Source organism: Numenius arquata, chromosome 11, assembly GCF_964106895.1.
Source record: "Numenius arquata chromosome 11, bNumArq3.hap1.1, whole genome shotgun sequence".
Lineage (NCBI taxonomy): Eukaryota > Metazoa > Chordata > Aves > Charadriiformes > Scolopacidae > Numenius > Numenius arquata.
In genome coordinates, this window is record NC_133586.1 from 34,322,132 (window position 1) to 34,344,428 (window position 22,297).

Below are 22,297 nucleotides of genomic sequence, written 5' to 3' on the forward strand. Positions count from 1 at the left end.
CTTTCCCAGCCACTACCACCCAAATGGGTGTCCTGGGAGCAGTGCTTTCCGCCTGCTGGGTGGGCCATGGGGTGGTGGGAACCAGAGAAACCCCGCGTCTGACTTCCCTAGTCCGCAGATAGATGAGAAACCTCCTTCTGCTGCCGCTAAGCAAACATCCTCCAGGAAGGGCACTGTGCACATTGCTTGGGCTACTGCTTCCCAGTTGAGCTGATCTTCAAAGCTTGGTGTGAAACGAGAGTGGGTGGCTTTCCCTGCTGCTGTCTCAGCCAGCGGCGTCGATGTGGCACTGTGCTCTGTTTTAGAAAGTGGCCTCTGGGGCTTGGTCCTCTCCTGGCAGGAAGGCAGCCCAGGCAGGCAGGGGTCTCCCTCTGCTCTTGATCTGCTAGCACAGGTCACGCTCACAGCAGTGGGTCCATGCCCCAGCTTCCCAGCACTCCTGGGTCTTGGTGCAGCAGCTTCTGCTGCCACGGTTTATGGTTATACACCCCAAAGACATTGCAAATGGAGAGAGGAAGCACTGAACACTTCCTCATTCCACCTCAGCACAAGAAGGACATGGAGCAGGTCCAGAGGAAGCCACAAAGATGATCAGAGGGCTGGAGCACCTCTGCTGTGAGGACAGGCTGAGGGAGTTGGCGTTGTTCAGCCTGGAGAAGAGACTCTGGGGAGACCTTATAGCCCCTTCCAGTACCTAAAGGGGGCTACAGGAGAGATGGGGAGGGACTCTTTATTAGGGAGTGTAGCGATGGTGCAAGGGGTAACGGTTTTAAACTGAAAGAGGGGAGATTCAGATTACATATCAGGAAGAAATTTTTCACTGTGACGGTGGTGAGACACTGGAACAGGTTGCCCAGAGAAGTTGTGGATGCCCCATCCCTGGGGATGTTCAAGGCCAGACTGGATGGGGCTTTGAGCAACCTGGTCTAGTGAGAGGTGTCCCTGCCCATGGCAGGGGGGTTGGAACCATGCCTATGATCTGTAAAGTCCCTTCCAGCCTAAACTATATTATGATTCTATGTCTTCCAGGTGTGGCACTCAGCTGTAGGCAGGCGGGAAGCCTTTCTGAGGATTGTGATCCAAGGCACTGACCTGTGCTTCGCTTCTCCCTGCTGGGAAGCATGAGCAGTGCTCAGGGCCAGGGTCCCTCTCTGGTGGCCTGGAGCCCACCTGGCGTTTGCCACCACACGGCAGGAGCTGGAGAGATTTGGTTGCACTCTCAGAAAGTTTCACTGCAGTTTCCATACCCCCAGCAGAGGGGCTGCCTCTCCTCCCCTCCTCCTCCCGTCTTACTGGAGAATGGCCCTTTTTCTCATTCCTCCCACTAGCCTGGCGTGCCAGAGCTCTTTGTTCCCCCAGCACACCAGTGAAATGTCGCTGTCACTTTGGCTGCCACTTGTGGCTGCAGCATTGCAGCTCCTCTGGGCGAACACACCCTGGGTAAACTCCACTTGCAGCCAAAGCCTGGGACAGCTTTTAAAAATTACTTTCTTCCTTCCTTTATGTACGTGCGGGCACCCTCTGAGCTCACATCCCCAGCTTGCATTCCAGCTATTTCTCCCAAACAGCCCTTGGCTAAAGGGAGAGGGTTTTGGAGTGTTTCAAGGGACATTCAGCTCTGCTGCTGTGGATGTTTGCCTTGCTGGGGTGGAGGACCAAGTGCAGAGGCAGTAACCCTGCTCCTCCCTGCCACGTGCCAGGGGAAGCACCACCGGTGGGAGAAGGCGGACGGGTAGGACCCAGGTCCCACGTGTGGGCTGAATCCCAGGTCTGCTGAATCAGCAAAGGACCACATTAGCTGGGGGCTACCTGTGCCGTGCCGGCTGGAAGGTGCATGATAATGAGCTGGGACCTGACCAGATGAGGAAGCGTAGGCTGCTAACGAGGTTATGCCTGCAGCAACTTCAGCAGCCCCTCGTTAGTCTATTTATACCGAAGCCCTGGTGATGTGCCATTAGGTGGGGGTGGCACTGGCAGTCGCAGTAATGGATTTCTTCCGGCACACAGACTGACAGGGACTCCAGGCAGGCACCAGCCCCAATAAATCAGAGAAGGGAGAACTGGGCTAAAATGATAATCAGCCCTGATGTGATCTGACTGTGCCAGCTTGTCTCCTGTTTGGGCTAATTGAAAGGTTCTGCTTCGGGCCACGGTGCTGGCAGCCATCAGTGGGTAAAAGATTTCTGCTTGGTCCAAAGTGCCAGAAGATGCTGGGGAAAAACATGTTTCCATCATTGCAGCAGGAACCAAGTCTGTTCCTTTCCCTTGTTTTCATAAGTTGGAAGTACAAACTCATAGCTTGTGTCTTTTAGAAGCAAGTCTCATCTCTTCCAGCTTCCCCGGAGCTTTTCGTGTGCTTACTTTTCCTCATGCCTGGGCTGTTCCAGGAGCAAACGTTTTCCTTGTCACCCTTATGTGGTGTTTGGGGGGCGCCACGGGCATGGTGGCCACTGGGCCAGGTGACAGGGGTTTTAATAGAAAAAGGGGAGGCTCAGATTCCTGCTCCAAGATGGAGTGACTGTCCCGTCTAGGAAGCCACTCCAAGAGCTTTTGCTGGTAAACTAGAGATCCCAGAGTTGATGGATGTTGGCTTGGATAAGGACACTTGCTGGCTTGTGGCTTTTGAGCCCTGTCCCGCTATCCAGACAAATTACAGCTTGTATAATGAATTGTTTGGTTTGCAGTTCTGCTGGTGCCTACGTGCAGAGTCACCAGGAGCTCAGGGTAGATCTCAGCTCCAAAACAGTGGTCTCCTTCACTCGCTGCTGAGAACTGTCTTTCCTAGATGACAGCAGATAGAAATATCAGATGGGTCAAACCCACTCTGCAAAAATACTCTTTGTGCCGGTGCAAGCTCCTCGCGTGGACAGAGTACTTGGTTTTCTGTGCTGACTGGGCAGCTTCCTGAGGCCAAAGGTTCAGCTTGGCTGACTCTCCAGTGGTTAAACACGGGGGTAGCGTGGGCACTGCAGGGTGGGGGGACAGGGCCTCCATTCAGTGCTCGGTGGAGCATTTGCTAAACATCAGTTCTCCCAAACAAGAGCTCTGTTGTACCCCAGTTCTCAGTCTGTCTCATCTGCATAAACTCTGCTAAAACTTCTAACATCTCCAAGCTTGCTGAATACTTACAAGATTAACTACCTCCTGATAGCTATTTTGATGGCATTACTGTATTACAGAAGGATTTTTTTTTTTTTTACAAGAGCTATTTTTTTTTTCTGTGGGAGATGTTTTCTTGGAATGGTGACCTCAGGTCTGTCTCATTGTGGCTCCTGTGTGGTTGGTTCTACAGTAGCCGGAGTTGTCGTCCGTGTATTGGTGCTCCACTGTCCCTCTCCAGCTCTGTGAGCTGGCTGTGATCAGGGCTGTGGGGCAGCAGGAGCTGGGGTGGTACTGAGGTCTCCAAGCCGCATGTTGGGGCACCTTCCTCCCACGAGTCCCACTGCAAGGTGGGTTCTTCTGTGTGGCAACCTCAGACCCGCCTCCCTGCAGCACGCCACGGGATGCCTAGCCTAGCAGCCCCCAAATGTGAGTGCCTTAGGAAGGAGTCTAAAGTCAAGCAAACTTGTAAGTTCTTCTCTAGACATTGTCCTAGCCTTTAGGGTTTTCCTGTTTTTATAATTAATGGTTTTTAATTAACATTTCTTGCCTGAATTATGACCCTGTAAGCCCGTGAAGAATTTCAGTGTCCACAATATCCTGCAGTAAGGAGTTTAGCAGCTCACCTACATATTGCTGAAGAACAGCCAGCTTTTGTTTGTTCTGAACCTACCTCCCAAGCTGTTAGCTTTGCCTCACCGCAGCCTTATGCTCCCCATCTCACTCCTTCCCATCGCTGGATCCAGAGGGATGCTGTCTGATACAGTAGAGAAGACACTTGAGAAATCTGACTCTTTTCCTCTTAAAAAGTAGCATGGAGAGTATTAATTGGTGCTGAGTTCTCCATGTGTAAGAGTTTCCTTTCAGGCTTATACTGGGGGATTATTAGGTTCTTGAAGGACACTGCACCCTGAGACTGTCTTGTTGGGTCAGTGCTTTAAGTGAGGCTCTAGTCATACAGGTACCCTTGCCTTCAGTGTTCCTCACAAGGAGCTGCGAAAGTCCTGAGAAGCAGCTGGAGAACCGGTTATGGGTTTTGCCACCTGGGAAGCTTTGTAGGTCCTGTTGTGGCACACAGTCATAGCTGTGTATGGCTGCCTTGTAGTTGTGCTGTGACTGCTTGGTTCATCTGCATAGTCTGGCTGTTGTGGGGGTAGCTAAATGAGATTCACAGTGGAAGGCAGAGTGGCCTTTCCTTCTCTTCTTCTGGAGCTGCTGGTTTCCAGGAAGCCGTTCATGCAGGCTCTGCTGCATGCCTTTCCCTGGTCTACAGGGAATGGAAGAGGAGGAGGAGATGCTGCCGGGAGTTTATTGCTGTTTCCTGTCTTGTCTGAGCTCTTCTCCCCTCTGAGGCGGTGGGCTGGGGCTGCTGGTCTTCAGACCTGCAGCTCTTTGTGTCTGTGCCAGGAACAACCCAGCAGCAAAGTGAAATTGCAGCTCCTTCCTTGCCCCCTCACTCAGACGGAGCAGCCGGTGAAAGGAAACAGGGGGATGAGTTACAGTAATAGGTTTAGCAGATGGCAGAGGAAAAACAACAGTTATTTCCATCAGCACGAGGGTGCCATGCCCACCTGCTGATCTCCAGCACGCTCATCTGGCCTTGCCCTTCCCTGCCGTACCACTGAGCTGGGGTAAATTTAATGGGGCTTATTGATAAACTCTGATTTAGCTCTTCAGTGCCGTCTCTGTTTAGAGATGCTTTGGGATGCTTTGTACAGTAGATTCCTCCATTGGTCTCTGTACCTTGGACATGGTATTCAGGTCTTTGCACAGTTCTGTGGTCTCTGAATTTAACAGATAGTTTCCATTTTCTAGACAACAATGTCCCATTTGTTTCTAGTCCATCTTTGTTGCATTTTATTGATAGCTCCATGGGTGACTACCAGAGTTTTAAGGTGCAAAGGGAAGGGGGGACCGGGAGGATAAGGCATTGCGAGCAGAACACATAGCCAGGATGGGTGAACAGTCTTTGAAGGCAGCCAAGTCCCGGCATCACCCCATCGCTCTAGGGGAATACAATGTCTGCAGTAATTATGGTCTGAAAATGCAGATAAGCTTGAAAGAGAAGAAAGCGTAGCCCAGCTCTGGCTGGCTTTCTTGCTGAGCATGGAGGGATTTCTCTGCTTGGCCTTTCCAAGCAGTGGTCAGGCAGGTCGAAGCCTCAGGAGGGTCCCCTTACCACCAGCTGAATGTTTTCCTCCTCGGAAGCTCCAGTGCCACCTCTGTGCTTGTTACTCTTCCTGGAAGTAACAAGGATTGATGTGTTTCTGCCAGTACCAGAATATTGTATCTTAGCCAGATGGTCTTGATCTGTCACACGTGTAGTCTGATGGAAAGCACTCTCCTCCTCAAGTGAACAGGGAGCAGGTTACCATCACCCCACGCTACCAGGAGCATTTCAAGGCCACAGCAGCAAATTACACAGAAGTGCTGAGAGCCCTTTTGTGGCGACGTGGACCGTGGAGGTTGGGCTGGGGACAGGGCTGGTGCACTTGTCTGGGTTTCAGGCTGGTTGGGTGTCTTGTTTCTTCACCCAGGATTTTTTGAGGCTTTTCTGGGCCCATATTTTCCTTGATTTGGTGTTTGGTTTTCGATCATGAAATGCCCCAAATTTCATTGTGCCTGAAAAGAGTTGTGCTTGTGCCCTGGGTTTGAGGCTATTCAGAAACCATGTTTCTTGGCAACATTCAAATAAGAGAAGGGACCCAGGACCTGTGGTTTTTAACCCATCTCACCAGCCTTGTGGCCAGTACTCGCCATAGCGAGAGGACTTGGTCTGAAGCTACTTCGTTGCCTCCTCATAACCACCAATAGCTCCTGCTTGCTGTGTCCTGGAGGCACTTTTTCTGCTACACAGGGCTGGTGTTCATCCTCTCTACAACACTTTAACGACTTCTCCTGTTTTGGGGTATAAATGTTTGCCCCTTCCCCAACAACTCCCCATCCTTGTCCCTGAGAGAGGCGCGGGACATGGAGGAACTTCATTATTTCCCTCTTTGTCTGTCTTCAAAGTGGTGCCCAGTTCTGTGGGGGCTGTGGTCTGTGCTGTGAGTACTTTTGGGGATTTGGGCTTCCCCAGCTCCTGACCTTGGTGCCAGATTGTCCCAATCCACCCGCCTTTGCCAAGTGACATGGTGGGAGTTGTGGCTGTTAAACCAAGCCACCGAGGAGGCCAGGCCAGCAACTGAGTCTCACCCTGGGAATCATTAAATTACTAAATGAAGGGGGGAGAGGTGGGCTGTTTGGAAGGCAGGTGATGCCCCATGTCACCCGTGGGGACATTAGCAGGTTGAGGGAGGTTAACAGCACTGCCGGGGTGCTTTCCACAGCCCTGCTGTGCTTTCCTGTGCAGGTTTGTCATTTGTCCAACAACCCAGCTGCCGCCATCCCTCTGCTGACACTCTTCCTTCTCTTTTTCAGGGACCCCATTGGAAAGAAGAGGTCTGGTAAGGACTCTTTTCCTCTCTGCCGGTTCCACCAGCTCCTCTTTTCACCCCCCAGCCATGGTCCCCTGGAGTGGGGCAACAGCCTGGCCCCATGACGGGCCAACCCGCAGGGTGTGGGGCTCCTCAACATGGCAAGCCCCCTGCATCCACACAGGGTTTCGTTGCAGCCTCCAAGTCCCGGTCCCATGTCTCCCTGTACCTCCCATGGTGCTCCCAAAGGTGGGACAGATGCCTGCAGCTCTCCAAGTTGCGCTGGCCTCCCCATTCACTTGATAATCGAGTCGTTGCCACCAATGCTGCCACCCCCTTGTTCATTTCCCTCCCCACCTCATGCCTCCTCTCCCGTCATTTTGTTCCTCCATCAGGGTTTATCCAGAGAACGGCCTCTTTCCTGCAGAGAGGTAGTAACAGCCGCTCGCTACCTGGCCCTTGCTCTCGCTTTGCCTTTTGCCGGGGGGACACCTGCTCGGGCTGGGTGGCCAAGCCCCTTGCAAGAAGCTGTCACGTCCCCCATAGCTTTCTGTGGTGGCTGGTGGACACGGGGCTGTAGTGGAGAAGAGGTACAGCGGGCTGGGACTGGTGCTTGGCTGTCAGTACAGCTCTGCACGCAGGGGCTGTGTCGCAGGTCTTGGGTGAAGGGCAGGGCTTGGTCTGCAGCCAGGAGGATGGAGATGCAAAATTTCCCAGTTCTGAAGGAGGTTATGAGCTGCAGGGCGGTCAGCATGAGGATGAAAGTCTCCCGATACAGTGGTGTGTTCTGCTTCATGATTGCACCAACGGGTGGACATTTGGGTCTGTGATACTCTACCCCTGCTCCTCAAGAGAGGGGAACATCTCTGAAAGACCCCCTAGTTGGTGTGATTTAGCGGTTGTCTGAGCTTTCCAGAAAGAGGAGAAGGAGAGAGGAGGGAAGGGCCTTCAGCCTGTGGAGTAGGGAGGGCATCTTTCAGCTACTGGAGCTGCATAAGGTATAAAAATAGCACAGGGGTCTTTGGGAAGGAAGGTCTGAGTCTTGGCTGGATCGAGATTGTGTTGAAATAGGTTGTGCAAAGGTTTTTGGCCTGAGAGTTGGGACTGCCATAAGATGGTAAGCAAATTCACTTGTAGACGAGTGGGTTCCTCTTGGAGGAGGAAGAAACCCTCCTCTTTAGGGCTGAGGAGAAGAAGAAGAAAAATTCTGCTACATAACTCAGTTTTTTGAGGGCAGGAATCAATTTAAGGATGCCGGCGGATAGAGAAGCAGGAACTTTTCTCCTCTTTTTGTTCACAGCTTTGTCTGCCTTCCCACTGCAGGTTTATGAGCAGCTTCGCTCCGCCGTCCTGTTGGCCTGGTGGGTTTATATGTGACATGAAGATGTTGCTGAGGTCAAAGAGAAGATGCTCTTTGGGATGCTGTTTGCTTGGCACTGTTGAGAGGGAGGGAACAGGGAGACATTGGGTAACATCCAAGGCAGAGCCTGCTCTGGCAGGGCAGGCACCTGGCATGTGTGCGGTAGCCATCAGGGAAAGATGTTTGTGTGCAGTGACGTTACAAAGGGCTGATGCCTCGTGCCAGACATGTTCAGAGACTCCTCTCGCTGTCGTGCATTTTCTGGCAGCAGAAGCAGAGTTCGGTTCTGCTGCTGTCACCCTGAATCCTCTTCCGCTTTGTGGAAGTCGCTGATGGTTCATCGGTTCCTCAAGCCAGGCGTGTTTTGAGATAGAAAATATGCAGCAAGGCCCCCTTTCAATAGGGGACCTCCCTGAGGAGGGGGCAAGCAATAGCTGCTAACAAACAAAAATAATGAGAATTGTTTCCCAATTGCTTATTTCTCCCAGCATTGCCAGAGAGGGGGTGAGCTGCTCTTCAGGAGAGCCTTGGAAAGAGCTCCCGAGCTCCTGGCACAGCAAGCCCTGTTTTGAAATGGGATTTAAGCAAACACTGAGATACGAAGTGGGTTAAAGTGCTGCCTGCCCTCAGGCTCCTGTGGTGTCCAAGAGACTCAAGTGACATTTGCTGTTGCGAGGAGGGCCTGGAAATAAACTCTTGCTTCATCTGCTGAGGTTTTTTTACCAGTATTTGTAATCCCACGTGTCTGAGCCTTAGGCATGGGCCCAGGCTCCGCACAGCCTGCAGCTTGAATGGGGGTGGATTATTCCCCAGACTCTGGGACTCTGAAGACTGACTTGGCCACTGATTTAGGTACGTCTAAAAGTGGCCATCGTATCAGTCCCCAAGACTGTCTTGAGCATTTCTATTCACTCCTCTCACAGTTCAACAGAAAGCACAGACGGAGAGTCATGGGTTTGTTGTGGCACTGACAGTGCAGGGGAACCTGAAACTGTCTCCAGAGCTTATATTTGGGAGGAGCTGCTCAAGGAGGCTGGCAGAGAGCTCCAGTATCCCCCTGCCAGTTTTATTTTAGATGCTTTCTTGTGCGGCCACATCCCTTTTGCTGTGCTATGTAGTGTGCTTGCAATGGTGTCAAGACCCCAAACCACAGTATTCAGTCTAATGAGGGACAAGGAGAACACAGCTCTCGTATCCTACAGCAGCCATAGGGGGGCCTTTCTAAAACCCCACTGGTGAATGGTATTTTCATGTGATTATTTTCCAGTACTGGAAAAATCCCTGGAGAGATGAGAGGGCTTGCAAAGAGTACAGCGCAACATCTAGTGCCCATTTTACGTGAGAACAGGGAGAAACTCACTTTTGCAGTACTGATCTTCACAAATTCATCAGGTCTGGGAGAAGAGGGGCTGTCCTGAGAGGATGGAACACCTTAGCACAGGCCAGAGGACTAGGAGGAAGAAACTTTATCCGAAGCTGGATAAAGCATGACATTTTTGTAAGGTGCATTAGGCACGGGCTAGACTGTACAGCAAGGGCAGGCTTCAAAAACAAATACCCATGCCCCCTCCTTTCTTTCAGTCCTGAGCTCTTTGTTTCCCTCTGGAGGCACCTCCAAGCCCTGTAAGAAAGTCCTCACTTTTGGCACTGGTACTGCAAAGCCTGAAATTGGAAAGATTGGAAATGTGGCAAGCAACCCCCTATCTGTGAGATTTCCTACCTGGTTTTATACATCTCAGGACTTTGGGTGAATGGCCAAGTTTCTGGTCAAACAAAATCTGCAAAGATTTATGGGCTGACCTATCACTCGTATGTCTTGAGAGCAAGAACACTGCACTGAGCGGTCCTTGGGTTGGTAGCTGGGATGTCCACTGCCTGGAGGCAGCTTCTGCCTGGCCCTGCCTGCAGAGCTGACTGTGTCTCCCCACCGGCTCTCCTGCACCCACAGCAAGCATCAGTTCTGCAGGCCCACTCCAAGGACCTCGGCGGTCTCTTGACTCAATCCCTTCTCTAGGCCACGTTTGTGTCAGTCTCACAAATGAGGGGTGTTCAGGATGCACAGTCTGTGCTCCTGCCTACAGCTGTCTGCAAAGCTCACTCTCTTGTGGGCTCTGGACTGTACTAACGCTTCCTCCCCTCCCCAGCTGCAGGTCTTTAGTACTGGCTCTCATCTTAGATGGTACAGTTTACACCATTGCTATTTTTAAGAGACTAATTCTGTCCATAAGTATGATGTTTTGTTGTTAACTTGAGTGTGTATTTTTGTGGTGAGGACAATTATGCCAGGTGAAGACAGTCCTGAAATTTACTCCTACTTCTTCCTCCAAGCTCAGTTTACCACTTCTTTTGCTGGTTTAATAGGTACATTGGAAGATCCAGAATTGCCTGCTGAAACTATAAATAGCCTCAGGGCAATGAGTGTAATTATATCGAGGGAGGCAGAAAGGAGAATACTTCTCTCTTCCTATAGCTGTTACTCTTCTCTCAGGGGCTGGGTAGATCCTCTGATCATTTTAAGCACAAACCTTTAATCAAGCTAGTAGAACTGATAGTCCCTAGCATTCACGATTCATTTTAGAGGGCTATTTTTAATTCTGTCTGGTGCCCCACCTCTGGGTTTTGGCATGGAGGAAGCTTTCATTAGTGGTAACAGGTCTTCTGCACTCAGCCAGCTCACCTGGAGCTCTGCAAAGTGCTGTTTATAGCAGAATAACATGGACAATTTGCCTCCTCTTCCTTTAAATGTGACTGTCCTGAAGACACATTTTTCATTTAAGTCTTTGTTGTGGCCTTTCTTTCTCAGAACCAGTTTGAGAGGTTGTGACCTTGGGCAGAAGAGAACTTCTCTGTGGGGGAGCAGAGCATCCTAGGATTGCTGAAGACCTGCTAGATCTTGCCCACCTCTGCTCATCCCTTTGTGGGGTGATTATGCCACCCTAGGTTTCCTGTGGGGAAACCTATGCCCTGCAATAGGTTCCTCCATAGGAAAGATCTTCTGTAGGCTGAAACCTCTCATGGGATGGGGAAGCCTTTGGGCCAGATGTGATTTCTGCCTGGACCCAAAACTTGAGGCTCCCTGCTCAGAGTACCTGCACAGCCCCTGTAAATTTGACTTAACACCCATGATCAGGTGTGTGATTCTTTTGTACCACTCCTGCTATAATGATTAACACTATCCTATTTCCAAAGCACTTGGCAAATATTATTTAATTCTTATCGCACCTGGGCAGAACGGGCTAATAGAACGGTGTCCTCATCTGACAGGTTGGGAAGCCACAAGGCAAAGTGTTGGGTTGGAGGCCAGAGCCAGGGCTTGGAGTGGAGAGGAGCCATGGGCAAGAGTTTCTGACACCTTTTTGATACTTGGAAGCTTTTGGAAGCAGATGGGCAAGTGCTGCTGGTCCTCTGGGTCTCCGAACGCCTTGTGGCTGGTTTAGCAGGAGCCTGAGCCCCAGTGAGCGCCTGGCTCTGTGGGACCAAATAGACTGGACTCGGCACCTAGCACCCACAGTGTCTGCTCGTGTGGGTCTGCAAAGCCCCGGGTCACATCGTGGTCTCCTTGCACACAACAAGGTGTGGGAAAAGGGCAGCTTTCCTCGGTGTACAGGGACAAACTTGGGGCAGAGACAAGATGTGACCCAAAACGTCTGCTGCAGCGCTCCTGTAGTAAGCAGCGCCAAGGAAAGGGGGTGCATCCAAATCCAGAGCCCCCTCCAGAGCCCTAAATGTGCTCCCAAAATACAAACCAGCCTCGCCCTGCGGTGCCTGGCAGCTGGTCCCCTGGCAGAGGAGGTGGCGGGGGGGGGCTGGCGGTGCTCCCGGGTGTCCCCTGTCCTTAGCCCGCAGTGCCACCTGCAGCCCGCCCGGGCTCGGCGCAGCCTCCGCCGCAGCGCCCAGCTCTCCCCGCCGCATCTCTCTCTCCTCCGAGGGTCGGGCTCTTTTCTGCCCACGGGAAAGCTTGCCTCCCGGTGAATCCTGCCCCTTGCCTCCTCCTTGGGGTTTGTTTTTTTTTTTTTTTTTTTTTTTGTCTTTTCCGACATCGAATCGTTATCTCCGGCAGGAGGAGCAGCAGGAGGCGTTAGTGGAGCAAATAGCTGTGAGAGCTCACAGTGCTGGCGAGTGAGAAGGTGGCTGAAATATATAAGGGCAATGATGACAGGGGGATGCTGCTCTGTCCTACAAACACCCCTCCACCTGGGTGTCCAGGACCAGCAAAACTCGCTGCAGGTTGTGTGTCTTGAGTTTGGGGCCTGAACTAGTCCCTGCATTGGGGTGGCTGATGCCAGTGCACAGGAGACTGCGCTGAGCCCCCTTCAGTCTCCAGCAGCATCCATGCACACCTGTGGTGGTGGGGTTGCTTGGACGGCTCTGTCTGTGAGCAGGAAGGTGGGTAGCAAATGAAGGGTCTCACCTGGCTGTACCCATCTCACCTGGCTGCTGGTTTGGTCTCTCTTCTCCTCACTCTGCCCAAGTTTCTGGCTCACGTCTCTCACGCTGGGGTCCCCAGGGTGCCCTGGAGCTTCTTGCAGGCCAGCAGGTGCTCGGGAGTGGTGGCCTGTGCTCTCGGGAGCTGGTGCTGACCCTGGCGCACGGGTCGGTTCTTGTTCCCCCTGTGCAGGAGCTGACTCTGCATCCGCCGACCCCTTGGTGCTGGAGCAGTATGTCGTGGTGGCAGACTACCAGAAGCAGGAGAGCTCCGAGATCAGCTTGTGCGTGGGCCAGTTGGTGGATATCATTGAGAAGAACGAATCAGGTACAGACAGTTTGTCTTGGCAGAGGGTTTTGGGTCTATTGTGCCACAGAGCAGGGGCAGGAATAGAAATCCCGCATTGCCAGTGTTTTCCTAGTAGGACCTTAAGCGAAACAGCCTCCAGCATCTCACAGGGATGTCCTTGGATGGTCAGTTGAGGTGGGATGCCTTTTCAGTCTGCAGGCTGTCTGTATAAGCGTGGACAAGACTTCAGGACTGTCTCTAAAGGAAGGGTCTGATTACCCGTGTGCTGAGCACCAGGCGCCGTCCAGCTTTTCCAGTCTCTACTTTATGCTTCTTCGTGCTGAAAAACTTGGTTGATGGGTCCTGGGACAACTCCTCCCAGAGTTGGCAGGCTTGTTTTATCGACAGCAGGGGACACTCTCATGGTGCCCATGAAAGCCCCCATTGTGCATCCGCAATTCCTGCCTCCAAACACAATGGAGCAGCCGGCCGTGGAGCAGGGACAGGCAGCCGAGCCATTCGCTTGCTTCAAAACTTCAGCTCGCTCTTAACCTCTGCAAAGGGATTGAGTCATGTCGTGGGCCCAGCTTCTGGAGATTGTTGAAAAGGGGAATTTATTCCCTGAAGTTAATAGAAGTTGCTTAGGGGGGGTTTAAAGATAAATTGTGAAAATAGATTTTAAAATTCTGGAAACCCAGTCTCCAGAGGATTAGTTGTACCAGCACCTGTGTTTGAGAATGCAGAAAATAAAAGCAACCCTGAAGCAAGTGAAACCTATTAGCACAGCCAGTTCAAAAGATACGGCAAATAATTTATTTATCAAATGTCAACCCTCATTTTCCCTTCCATGCAGGTAGCTGCTGATTCCCTCCCTGACAATCTAGTTGTCTTTCTAAATGACTCACTGCTGAGATTCTGAGGATAATGCTCAGTCTTTATTTTTTTTCCCCCTAAAGACACAAATAGCTTGTGGTTTTAATAACTGAGGAGCACACGTTTATTTTGATTGGACACCCAGGGTGGCCCAGAATTGCTCGTGGCCGCTACGGAGCTGGCTAGGTTTCCACTGGGAGAGCTCATGTTTTAATCCTGCATTTGCTCTTAGCTTTTAAAATTTACTGTTTCCACAAATGTAAAGAAGGCGAGAGCGCAGCAGGAGTCAGCTATCGATTTGCAGACTGTGTATTCATCTCTGCTAATTGGCCTGGGCTTGCTGACCCAGACTGAGGGAAAATGAACCACAAAGGGAAAAAAATGAAAAGCAAATGCGATGGCTGGAGCCAGTCAGTTCTCAGAGTCTCCTCCCGTGTTTTGTGGGGAAGGAACTGTGCATTTAGGTAGCATTCAGCTGTAGTTCTCCCGTGCTGCTATCTGTGCTCCCTTTCAGATAGCGCTTGGCTCTGTTGCTTTGGGGTGACCCCAGCCTCCCATGTTGGCAGCAAGGAGGAGGCAAAGTCCCCCAGGCTGGTTTGGAGGAAGGGAGTGATTTTTTGGCTGGTGGGAGCCCTTGGCTGAGCCGCCTGCTGTTTTCTTCTCAGGCTGGTGGTTTGTGAGCACATCGGAGGAGCAAGGCTGGGTGCCAGCGACCTGCCTGGAGGCCCAGGATGGTGTTCAGGATGAGTTCTCAATGCAGCCTGATGAAGGTAAGAAGCTGCTGGAGACATCTGCCCCAGCTTCTTCACGCTGAACTGCAGTGAGTTGCTCTCAGGACTGCTTAGCCCTCCCTGACTTAGGCAGGGCAGGAGCCCAGGGAAGGACAAACCCACACATGCTCTACAGTCATGTCTGCCCATAGTGGTCCTGCCTGCCCAGTGCTCTGCTCCAGCTGTAGCAGGAGTGGGGCAGCTGGATACTGGCGGTGTAACTGCTGGCCTTTCTCCTCCCTCACAGAAGGGTTGAAGGTGCCACCTCCAGGGAACACCCAGTTCTGCCATCCCAATGCCTCCTTTAGGCCCCAGGGAGCTGTTTTACCTGCACTGGAGGAGGAGCAAAGCTCAGGTCCTAGGAAAATTCCCTTGTCTTCTAAACCCATGCAGAAGAAAGAGCATGCATGAGCTCACATTGTGAGAACAGCAAGGTTGCAACCTTTCTTAGAGCAATCTGAAACGCCCCTGGAGAATGCGTCCTTCCCATTGACTGCTGGCTGCTCAAAGCAGTGCTGTAGCTGGCTCAGCCCCTCATCTGGGAGGCGATGAAGGTAGGAGGGGAGGCTCAGACTTGGGGGGGCCCCCCGAGGGCTCCAGGCAAGAACAGTCTCTGTGCCACTTTCTGTTGTCAGCCCTGTCTCCTCTTGGACCTGAAGTGCCACCTCCTTACATCCTCTCTTGTCCTTCTCCTGCTTCCCCAACATGCTCTTCCCAGTCCCACGGAGATACTGGTCTCTGCCCAGGCACGTTGGCCGCCGTCAGACTCTTGGGGACTTGTACACCAGTGGATGGGGTCAAGGTGGACTTCATAGAGACTTCTTTGGCTGCCCATGTTTTGTGCTTGGAGCCTCGTTGTGTGCATGTTTGTTCGCTTTGCATGTGATGGACCCTGCTTGTATCAGTCCTCAATGTGTGCTGTATATGCTCCTCAGCCTTCCATTAGGCCCACTCATGTCCACCTCTCTTTCCTCTATCAGCTATTCCTCCTAACTTTTTGAGGCTTGTTTTGTGTGCAGAGGCTGGAGTTTCTGCTTTCCCCCTACACGTGTGCAGACTTCTTGCAACTGCTGCCTTATTTCCTGTAAGAGTAACTCCTCTGAGCCATGGAGCTGGTGGCTCAGATGGGCTTAGGAGGAGAAGAGCCAGCTTGGTTTTGCTGGATGTAACAGGACATGTTCTTCTTTGACTCATTTGCATGAAGGGGGTGGGAAATCAGGCCCTTTGAGGGCTGTGCTCCTCCAAGAGGACAAAGCCGGGAAACATGCATGGTGGGGATAATATGAATGTCCAGAGCTGTGGATTTTGGAGGCAGACTTTTCCCAAAAATGGCCTTTGAAATATTGTTGCACTGCTTAAGCACAAGCAATTGCTTTCCTGGGTTTCCTGCAGAGAGGACAGGACAAGGTGAGGGAGAGGGGTGGATGGATGGACCTGTTTGCCTGACATGTTGCCCGCATGGCTGTTAGGATGTTTCCCTTCCTCTTGAAGGGGAGAGCATCCATGTCCCTGCTTACTGTTTGGTCTAGTGGACAGGACATCAGACTCTTCTCCAGGCTCACCACCTGGCTTTGTCCAGTGTTTTGGGGGTCCCAAGTGTTGAACAGGGAAGTTCGTCTAGGGCTGCTGTTGTAAAGTGGTTTGAGAGCTGCGCATGAGAGCACATCGTGGGGGGGTGGTGGGGTGGTGGGTGGTGTTACTTCCCTGATGTCTATGGGATTTCTTTCCCTCTGTAAAGGTCAGTTCTTCTTTAAGGGCTCTGAGAAAGAAATTTGAACTGAAGTGAGTGCATGGAAGGGCTTCTGTGAAGAGCAGGTGAGAGGAGACCTGTCATATAAAAGAACCTTTAGTCCTAAGGGAGAGGAAGAACTGTTTTAGACAACTGCTCGTTGGGCCAGACTAGCTCGCCAAAGCTTACGTTTCAAAATGCAGCTGGGTTTGTTTTGAAATAAATTTCACTGGCATTTCTTTTATGAATGGTTGTGTATCTCTGTGTGTTTGTGCCTGTATTACAACAGGAATTATCATTATATAAGCACTTAACCGTTGTTCAATTAAGTCCAGTAAAACAATATCTCTCTAAAACTGCACTTTCTTTCCCACAGAGGAGAAGTACACTGTTATTTACCCATACACCGCGAGAGACCAGGATGAAATGAACCTGGACAAAGGGGCAGTGGTGGAGGTGATCCAGAAGAACCTGGAGGGCTGGTGGAAAATCAGGTAATGTCCCTACCTCTTCCTCTTCCCTGGCACTGCAGCTGGGGCTGTGCAAAGGAGAGACCTGGTGCACCTGGGATGTGCAGTCCAAAGGCAAGTCCAGGGTATTGGGAAAGGCAGAGTACCGGGACTCATTTCTCTCCATCCCTACAAACTAAGGCTAGCTGACATTCAGGGCTTCAGCCAAGCATAGCTGTGGTTAAACATCTTTAAAATCCCCCGATTTCCGGTGCTGGGAGTCACCGGAGACTGCGTCACAGCATCACATGCCCCAGCAGCGCAAAGAGCACCGGCGTGAGAGCACCAGTGTTAGGTCGTGTGCTGCTGATGGGAAAACCAGTGAGTGTCCTGGAGGCAGGCTGCATCCTCTGGCTGTGTTCGGAGGCTCCTGCAGAGAATGGCCATTATCCAGGCCAGGTCTGCTCTGTGCAGGGTGTGCTGAGGCCAAAGACTCCAGATCGTCCCAAGCTGATACTTATTTTCTCCTGGAAGCTCATTTTCTCTTGTCTGAGGTCTAGCAAATGGCTGGACAGGGTGGGAGCACATGCTGCAATTTTCTTAACCTTACATTGAACCTGTGGTCTTGGCAGCAGCAAAACCCCAGAAAAACATCCATTGACTTTTTAAGCAGAGGAGAGCTGCCATGAGAGCTCTAAAGGCAATTACAAGCTCAGTAGCTGGTGCCATCTGAGCGTAGTGGCTGCAGCCCAGCCAGTGGGGAGAATCTCTGACGCTGGCGTGGGACCCTCCAGCATGGCAGGGAGACTCCACGGATGTGGTTTCTCAATCAGATCGCTGGTTTCTCTCCTAAACAGTGCAGATTTAGAGCAGGGAAGGGATCCAGGCTGCCGGCGCTCAGGCAGAGGGCTTGTGCTTTCTCCAAAGACCAGGTACATCAATCCCAGCAGCAGCGCTCTGGTTTTCCCCTCTGCTTCCCCTGCCAGTGCTCTTCATTCCTGAACTGGTGCCATTGCTGAGGTGAAAAGGAAATCAGGCTTCATGCTTTTCCCAGCCCTTCGCCTGCTGGCTGAGGCCGGCTTGCACGGGAGCATTAGTCATGGCTGGAGCTCTCGAGGTGCCCACGTGCCACGGAGCATGACTCCGAGCAAGCTCGTTTTTCCCAGATCCTGCAGTACCTTTAGTCAACACATGTCCTGAGCTGTGGCTCTGGGGATGTCCGATGGCTCAACACCACTCGAGCAGAGTAGGTCATTCCTCCAGGAAGGGCTTGTGGTCCAGTACAGGGACTCTGCACAGTGACACTGCTGTTGTTACTGCAGGTACCAGGGCCAAGAAGGCTGGGCCCCCGCCTCCTACCTCAAAAAGGGGAATGGAGAGATGTTCTCGCAGAAGCTGGGGTCAGGCTCCTCTGCTCATTCCTGTGCCTTGGATCTGGATGGCATCTCCCGGCAGCAGGTTGTGGCAAGCCGAGAGAAGGATGGACTTGCTGGCCAAAGGGACGGGAGATTCGACAGCCGTCCCCTGCCCAGTGCTGACATCCGACGCAGTAAGTGGCCGGTAGGGAGGAGGCCAATAGTGGCTGGGGTGTCAACGCAGCCTTTCCTGCAGGCTTTTGGGCAGTGTAACGGGGTGTGAGGGAGACAGAAGGCTTGCAGGTGCTGTGAGCTCTACAGCAAGGTCCGGAGGTGACATTGCACAGGCTGATGGGGCACGAGCACAGTGCTGCCCAGGGACCTGCTGAGGATCAGCAAATGTGATGGGGATAAAAGCCTCCCCGTCTCAGACCAGAGATGCTCTCCTCTCAGAAGCTGGGGCTTTTTAATCCCTCTGCAGGTCAGGTCTTCTGGGTCAGGCCTGCAATGATAAAGCAGTTTCATGTGGTGACCTCAGCTGTATTTCTCAGCAGCACTTGATGGTTCCTCTTCCAGTGGGATGCCCTCAAAACCTGGGTGACCCATGGGCAGACAGGTTTCTCCTTCAGCCTCCTTGCCCATGGGGCAGACTTGGTCTTTTCCTTTCTGATTTCTCTTTCACTTGTCTTTTGTGAACACGCATGTGACCAAAAGCCAGAAACTCAACAGCGTCTGAAATTCTTCCTCCACAGAGTCACCAAAGATGAGGCAGAGACCCCCTCCTCGCCGAGATCTCACCATAGTAAGTGCCAGCTGATGTAGGAGAGCAGCAATGGCAGAGGGAGTCAGAGAGGAGCACTGAAAGGATCTCTGGTCACTGATTATTCTTTGCCTGGGATCTTGCCCCTGTACCATGTGCTCTTCTTTTGGTCAAGGCTGGAGTACACTTGCCACCTCCCTGCTGTCTTAAGACTCTTGTGTTTGTATGTGGTCTTTAATGAACTTTTGGCCAGTCTGTCCCGCAGGGCTGGGTTGCCAGTGGGAGCCTGCAGACTGGCTCCCTTCCTCTGGGGAGGACTCCTCTGCTGTCTGCAAGAGCTCTGGCACTGAGCAATTTTCTGTTCAGCCTGGAAATGGTTTGCTGGTTTGTGTTGGTGAGGATGCTGCATGGGCAGAGTGGATCTCCCTGGCCTGGCCATGCTGGCTTGTGTCTCTGCAGGCTGGTGGGCTGTGCAGGTGTCGTGTCATGCCTTCTGTAGAAACACACTGATGGGTTTTCTTTTTTCTTGTTATAGCCACGTGGTTTGAATCTGCCTAAACCTCCTGTCCCTCCTCAAGTGGAAGAGGAATATTACACCATTGCTGACTTCCAGACCACCATCCCTGATGGCATCAGCTTCCAGGCAGGAATGAAAGTAGAGGTGAGACTGTCATCTTCCCTTCTCACATCGTCACGTTAATGCAGTGCTCCATTGCTCTGGCAGGAGCTCCCTTTCCAGGCAGGGAAGATCTGCTCACCATGGTGTTCTGGGTGGAAACCGGGCATGGTGGTGTGTGTGGTTGCTTCTGTGGACTGTTAACATCCCACGGCTCTCCTAGAGTGGGAGAGAAACCTATATGAGCTCATGAGACTTTGGAGTCCCTGGTGCTCTTGGTAGCTTCCTGTCCCCCAAGTGTTGGGTGCTGTGTTGTCTGAGCTACTGGAAATTAAAACCACATCACAAATTGGGGGTAGAGATGGTGGGTTTTTTCTTATTTAGGCCAGGTGTAAAGGTGAAAGCCCTTTCAGAATTGCTTTCCTAGCACACCCACTTTTGCTGGCAGAACCCCTCTTGCCGATGTGATTTTGCTTTACAAAACGTAAGCTGTGCCTCTCTAGGAGGATTTTTCCCTTTACAGCTGTCCCAGTCAGCTTCTCCCAGGTCCCAGCCCCACTTCTGGAGCATGCAGAGGCCGGGCAGTGTCTGATCTGTGCAGTGTTGCTGCCGCTTGATTGCTCCAACAGTGCCGCGCAGTGGCCACTGCCAGTACCCGGCATCCCCATCCTGTCTCCCGGGCAGGATGGTGACAGCTCAGCCACAGCTCCTTGTCATGGCTATGTCATTCCTCAGTCCCATGGCACGCAGGTCCCCTTCCCTGGCAAAGGTCGTTAGCAGGTTCTCCTCCTGTTAGGATACCAGTCCTGTGATTACATGGCTTTTGGTTACCAGGATGGAGAGGCACAAAGGCCATGTGCCACCCTGACATCATTTCAGAGACACCCAACATCCACTCTTGTGCAGAGACAGCTCCTACATGCATGTCTGAAGTTTCCTCTCCTCCTGGCAGGTTATTGAGAAGAACCTGAGTGGCTGGTGGTACATTCAGATTGAGGAGAAGGAAGGCTGGGCCCCTGCCACGTTCATAGATAAGTACAAGAAAACCAGCAACGCGTCCAGGCCAAATTTCCTGGCTCCACTACCCAACGAGATGGCCCAGCTCCGGCTCGGTGACACTGCGGCTGACAGCAACGCCGGTGAAGAAGCAACGGGACCGTGTCGTCCTCTGCCAGAGGCTCCTCCTAATGGTACAGACTGTGGTGGGAAGTGGGCCAAAGACTGGAAGGGGAAGGAGGCTCCCGAGAGTGGGGACCCAGCCTTTGCTGGTGGCTATGAGGAAATAGTGGACCATGACATGGAGGAGAAGCCCAGCCTGCCACCCAGGAAGGAGTCCATCATTAAATCAGAAGGAGAGTTACTGGAGAGGCAGAGGCCTCCCCCCAAGCCCCCAGGCATGATTTTGCCCATGATCCCACCCAAGCAGTCGATGGCCCCAAAGGACAGCAAGAAGCCTGAGCTGAAACCGGAGAAGGGCAAACTCTTCCAGCTGAAAAACGAAATGGGACTGGAATGTGGACACAAGGTGTCAGCCAAGGAGGTGAAGAAGCCAAACCTCCGGCCCATTGTCAAGCCAACCAAGCCAAAAGCTGAGCCCGTGGAGGACAAGCCTGAGCCCATCACGCAGAATCCGTTCTTGAAGTCAAGACCTCAGATCAGGCCAAAACCCGCTGCAGCCCCCCGAACTGACCCACATCCAGCTGATGATAAACTGGACATCTGCAGCCTGCGAAGCAAGCTTAGACCTGCAAAGTGCCCAGAGAAACCCTCTGAGCAGGACACTGCTGCTGGTGAAAGCTCCTTCAGTAACGCCATGGTCTCTTCGGAGGCTTCTGGAAGGTTTCAGGAGCGACCAAGTACAGAGAGCAAACCCCTGCCCAAGCTGGAGAGTCACGCCGTGAAAGAGGCGCTGCCCAAATCTCCCCTGGGCCCAGCAAACACCCCAGGTGCCAGGGAGCCCCCACCACAGCGCCCTGTTGTGCCACCCCGCAGACCACCACCCCCGAAGAAAACGGGGGGTCCTGCCTCTGGCCCTGTGGCAGAGCTCAGGGCCCCAGCAAGGGAAGCGCCCGAAATCAGATCGTCCCCAGTGCCAGGGAGGCCCATGCTGGTTCCTCCGAAAGCCAAGCCATTCCTCTCTGCCTCCATCCAAGAAGAAGCCAAAGTGAAAAGCAGCGTAAGCCCGAAGGTTGTGTCCAAGCCGGTGGAGAGAGGGGAAGCCAGGGAGAGGACCTCAGCCCTCATCTCCAGTCAGGACATCGCCAGGGAAGCCCTCTATGTGGCAGTGGCGGATTTTGAAGGCGACGAGGAGACCAACAGCTTTAAAGAAGGGACTTTGTTTGAAGTTCGGGAGAAGAACAGCAGCGGCTGGTGGTTTTGCAAGGTCCTGACTGGGGGGACGTGCTGGGAGGGCTGGATCCCTTCCAATTACCTACGGAAGAAGCCATAGCCGCTCCTCTGCTCACATAGCTGGAGGTTCCCTGGTCTCTCACCTGAATATTTAATTAGCAGATTAATTTATAGTTTTCCATGAGGCTGGCTTTGAAAAAAAGATAGTAATAGAGATCCCACGCATCCCAGCTGGTGCCCATTGGTGGCAGCGTGGAGGAAGCAGCTTGGCCTCCCCTCCCCACCTGTGTGCTCCCACCCACCTTCTTCCCTGTTTCCCCCCGAGCACTTTGCTCCCGTGGCCACACCAGCAGCCGAGCCGTACAGCCGGGGCTGCTCTGGCCAAGCTTCGTGGCATATGATGGCTACCATGGTTCTCCATGCTGTGGAGATGGACCTTGGTAGACATTTTTGCCACCTGTATGGGGAATTGAAATGGAATTGAAAAGGGAGAAGTGAAGTGTGGCGTGATACCAGCAAAGGAAATCTCACCGTACAAAAAGGTTTGCCTTTCCCTGAGGCTCAGGGTCACAGTCAAATGTTGTAGGTCACATTGCTTAGTCCAGGTGTGTAGCTGAGCCACAGGGAATGTGGCAAAAAGAAAGAATGATTGCTGAGAACAGGGTCCCTGTAGCTCTGCGCGTATGTACAGGCACAGGCGTTGCACCCCGGATAAGGGCTGTCCCTTGCTCCCCGCACCGTGCATACCACAGGACCGTCCCTTGGTCCTTCCCTGCTCTACGACAAGTGTTAACTTCAACATCCTCC

At 52.5% G+C, this 22,297-nt stretch overlaps 1 protein-coding gene across 1 annotated transcript in view; it reads left to right on the plus strand.

Annotated features, from left to right (window-relative positions):
• The window catches only part of SH3PXD2B (SH3 and PX domains 2B), a 75,279-nt gene extending 52,982 nt beyond the window's left edge, over positions 1-22,297 (plus strand). Inside the window, exons 6-13 of the mRNA XM_074155964.1 lie at positions 6,520-6,545; positions 12,494-12,628; positions 14,128-14,232; positions 16,338-16,455; positions 17,733-17,959; positions 18,518-18,567; positions 19,061-19,186; positions 20,094-22,297. Of these exons, the coding sequence (XP_074012065.1) occupies positions 6,520-6,545; positions 12,494-12,628; positions 14,128-14,232; positions 16,338-16,455; positions 17,733-17,959; positions 18,518-18,567; positions 19,061-19,186; positions 20,094-21,590 (2,284 nt within the window). The 3' untranslated portion in view covers positions 21,591-22,297. The remainder of the gene's footprint in view (positions 1-6,519; positions 6,546-12,493; positions 12,629-14,127; positions 14,233-16,337; positions 16,456-17,732; positions 17,960-18,517; positions 18,568-19,060; positions 19,187-20,093) is intronic.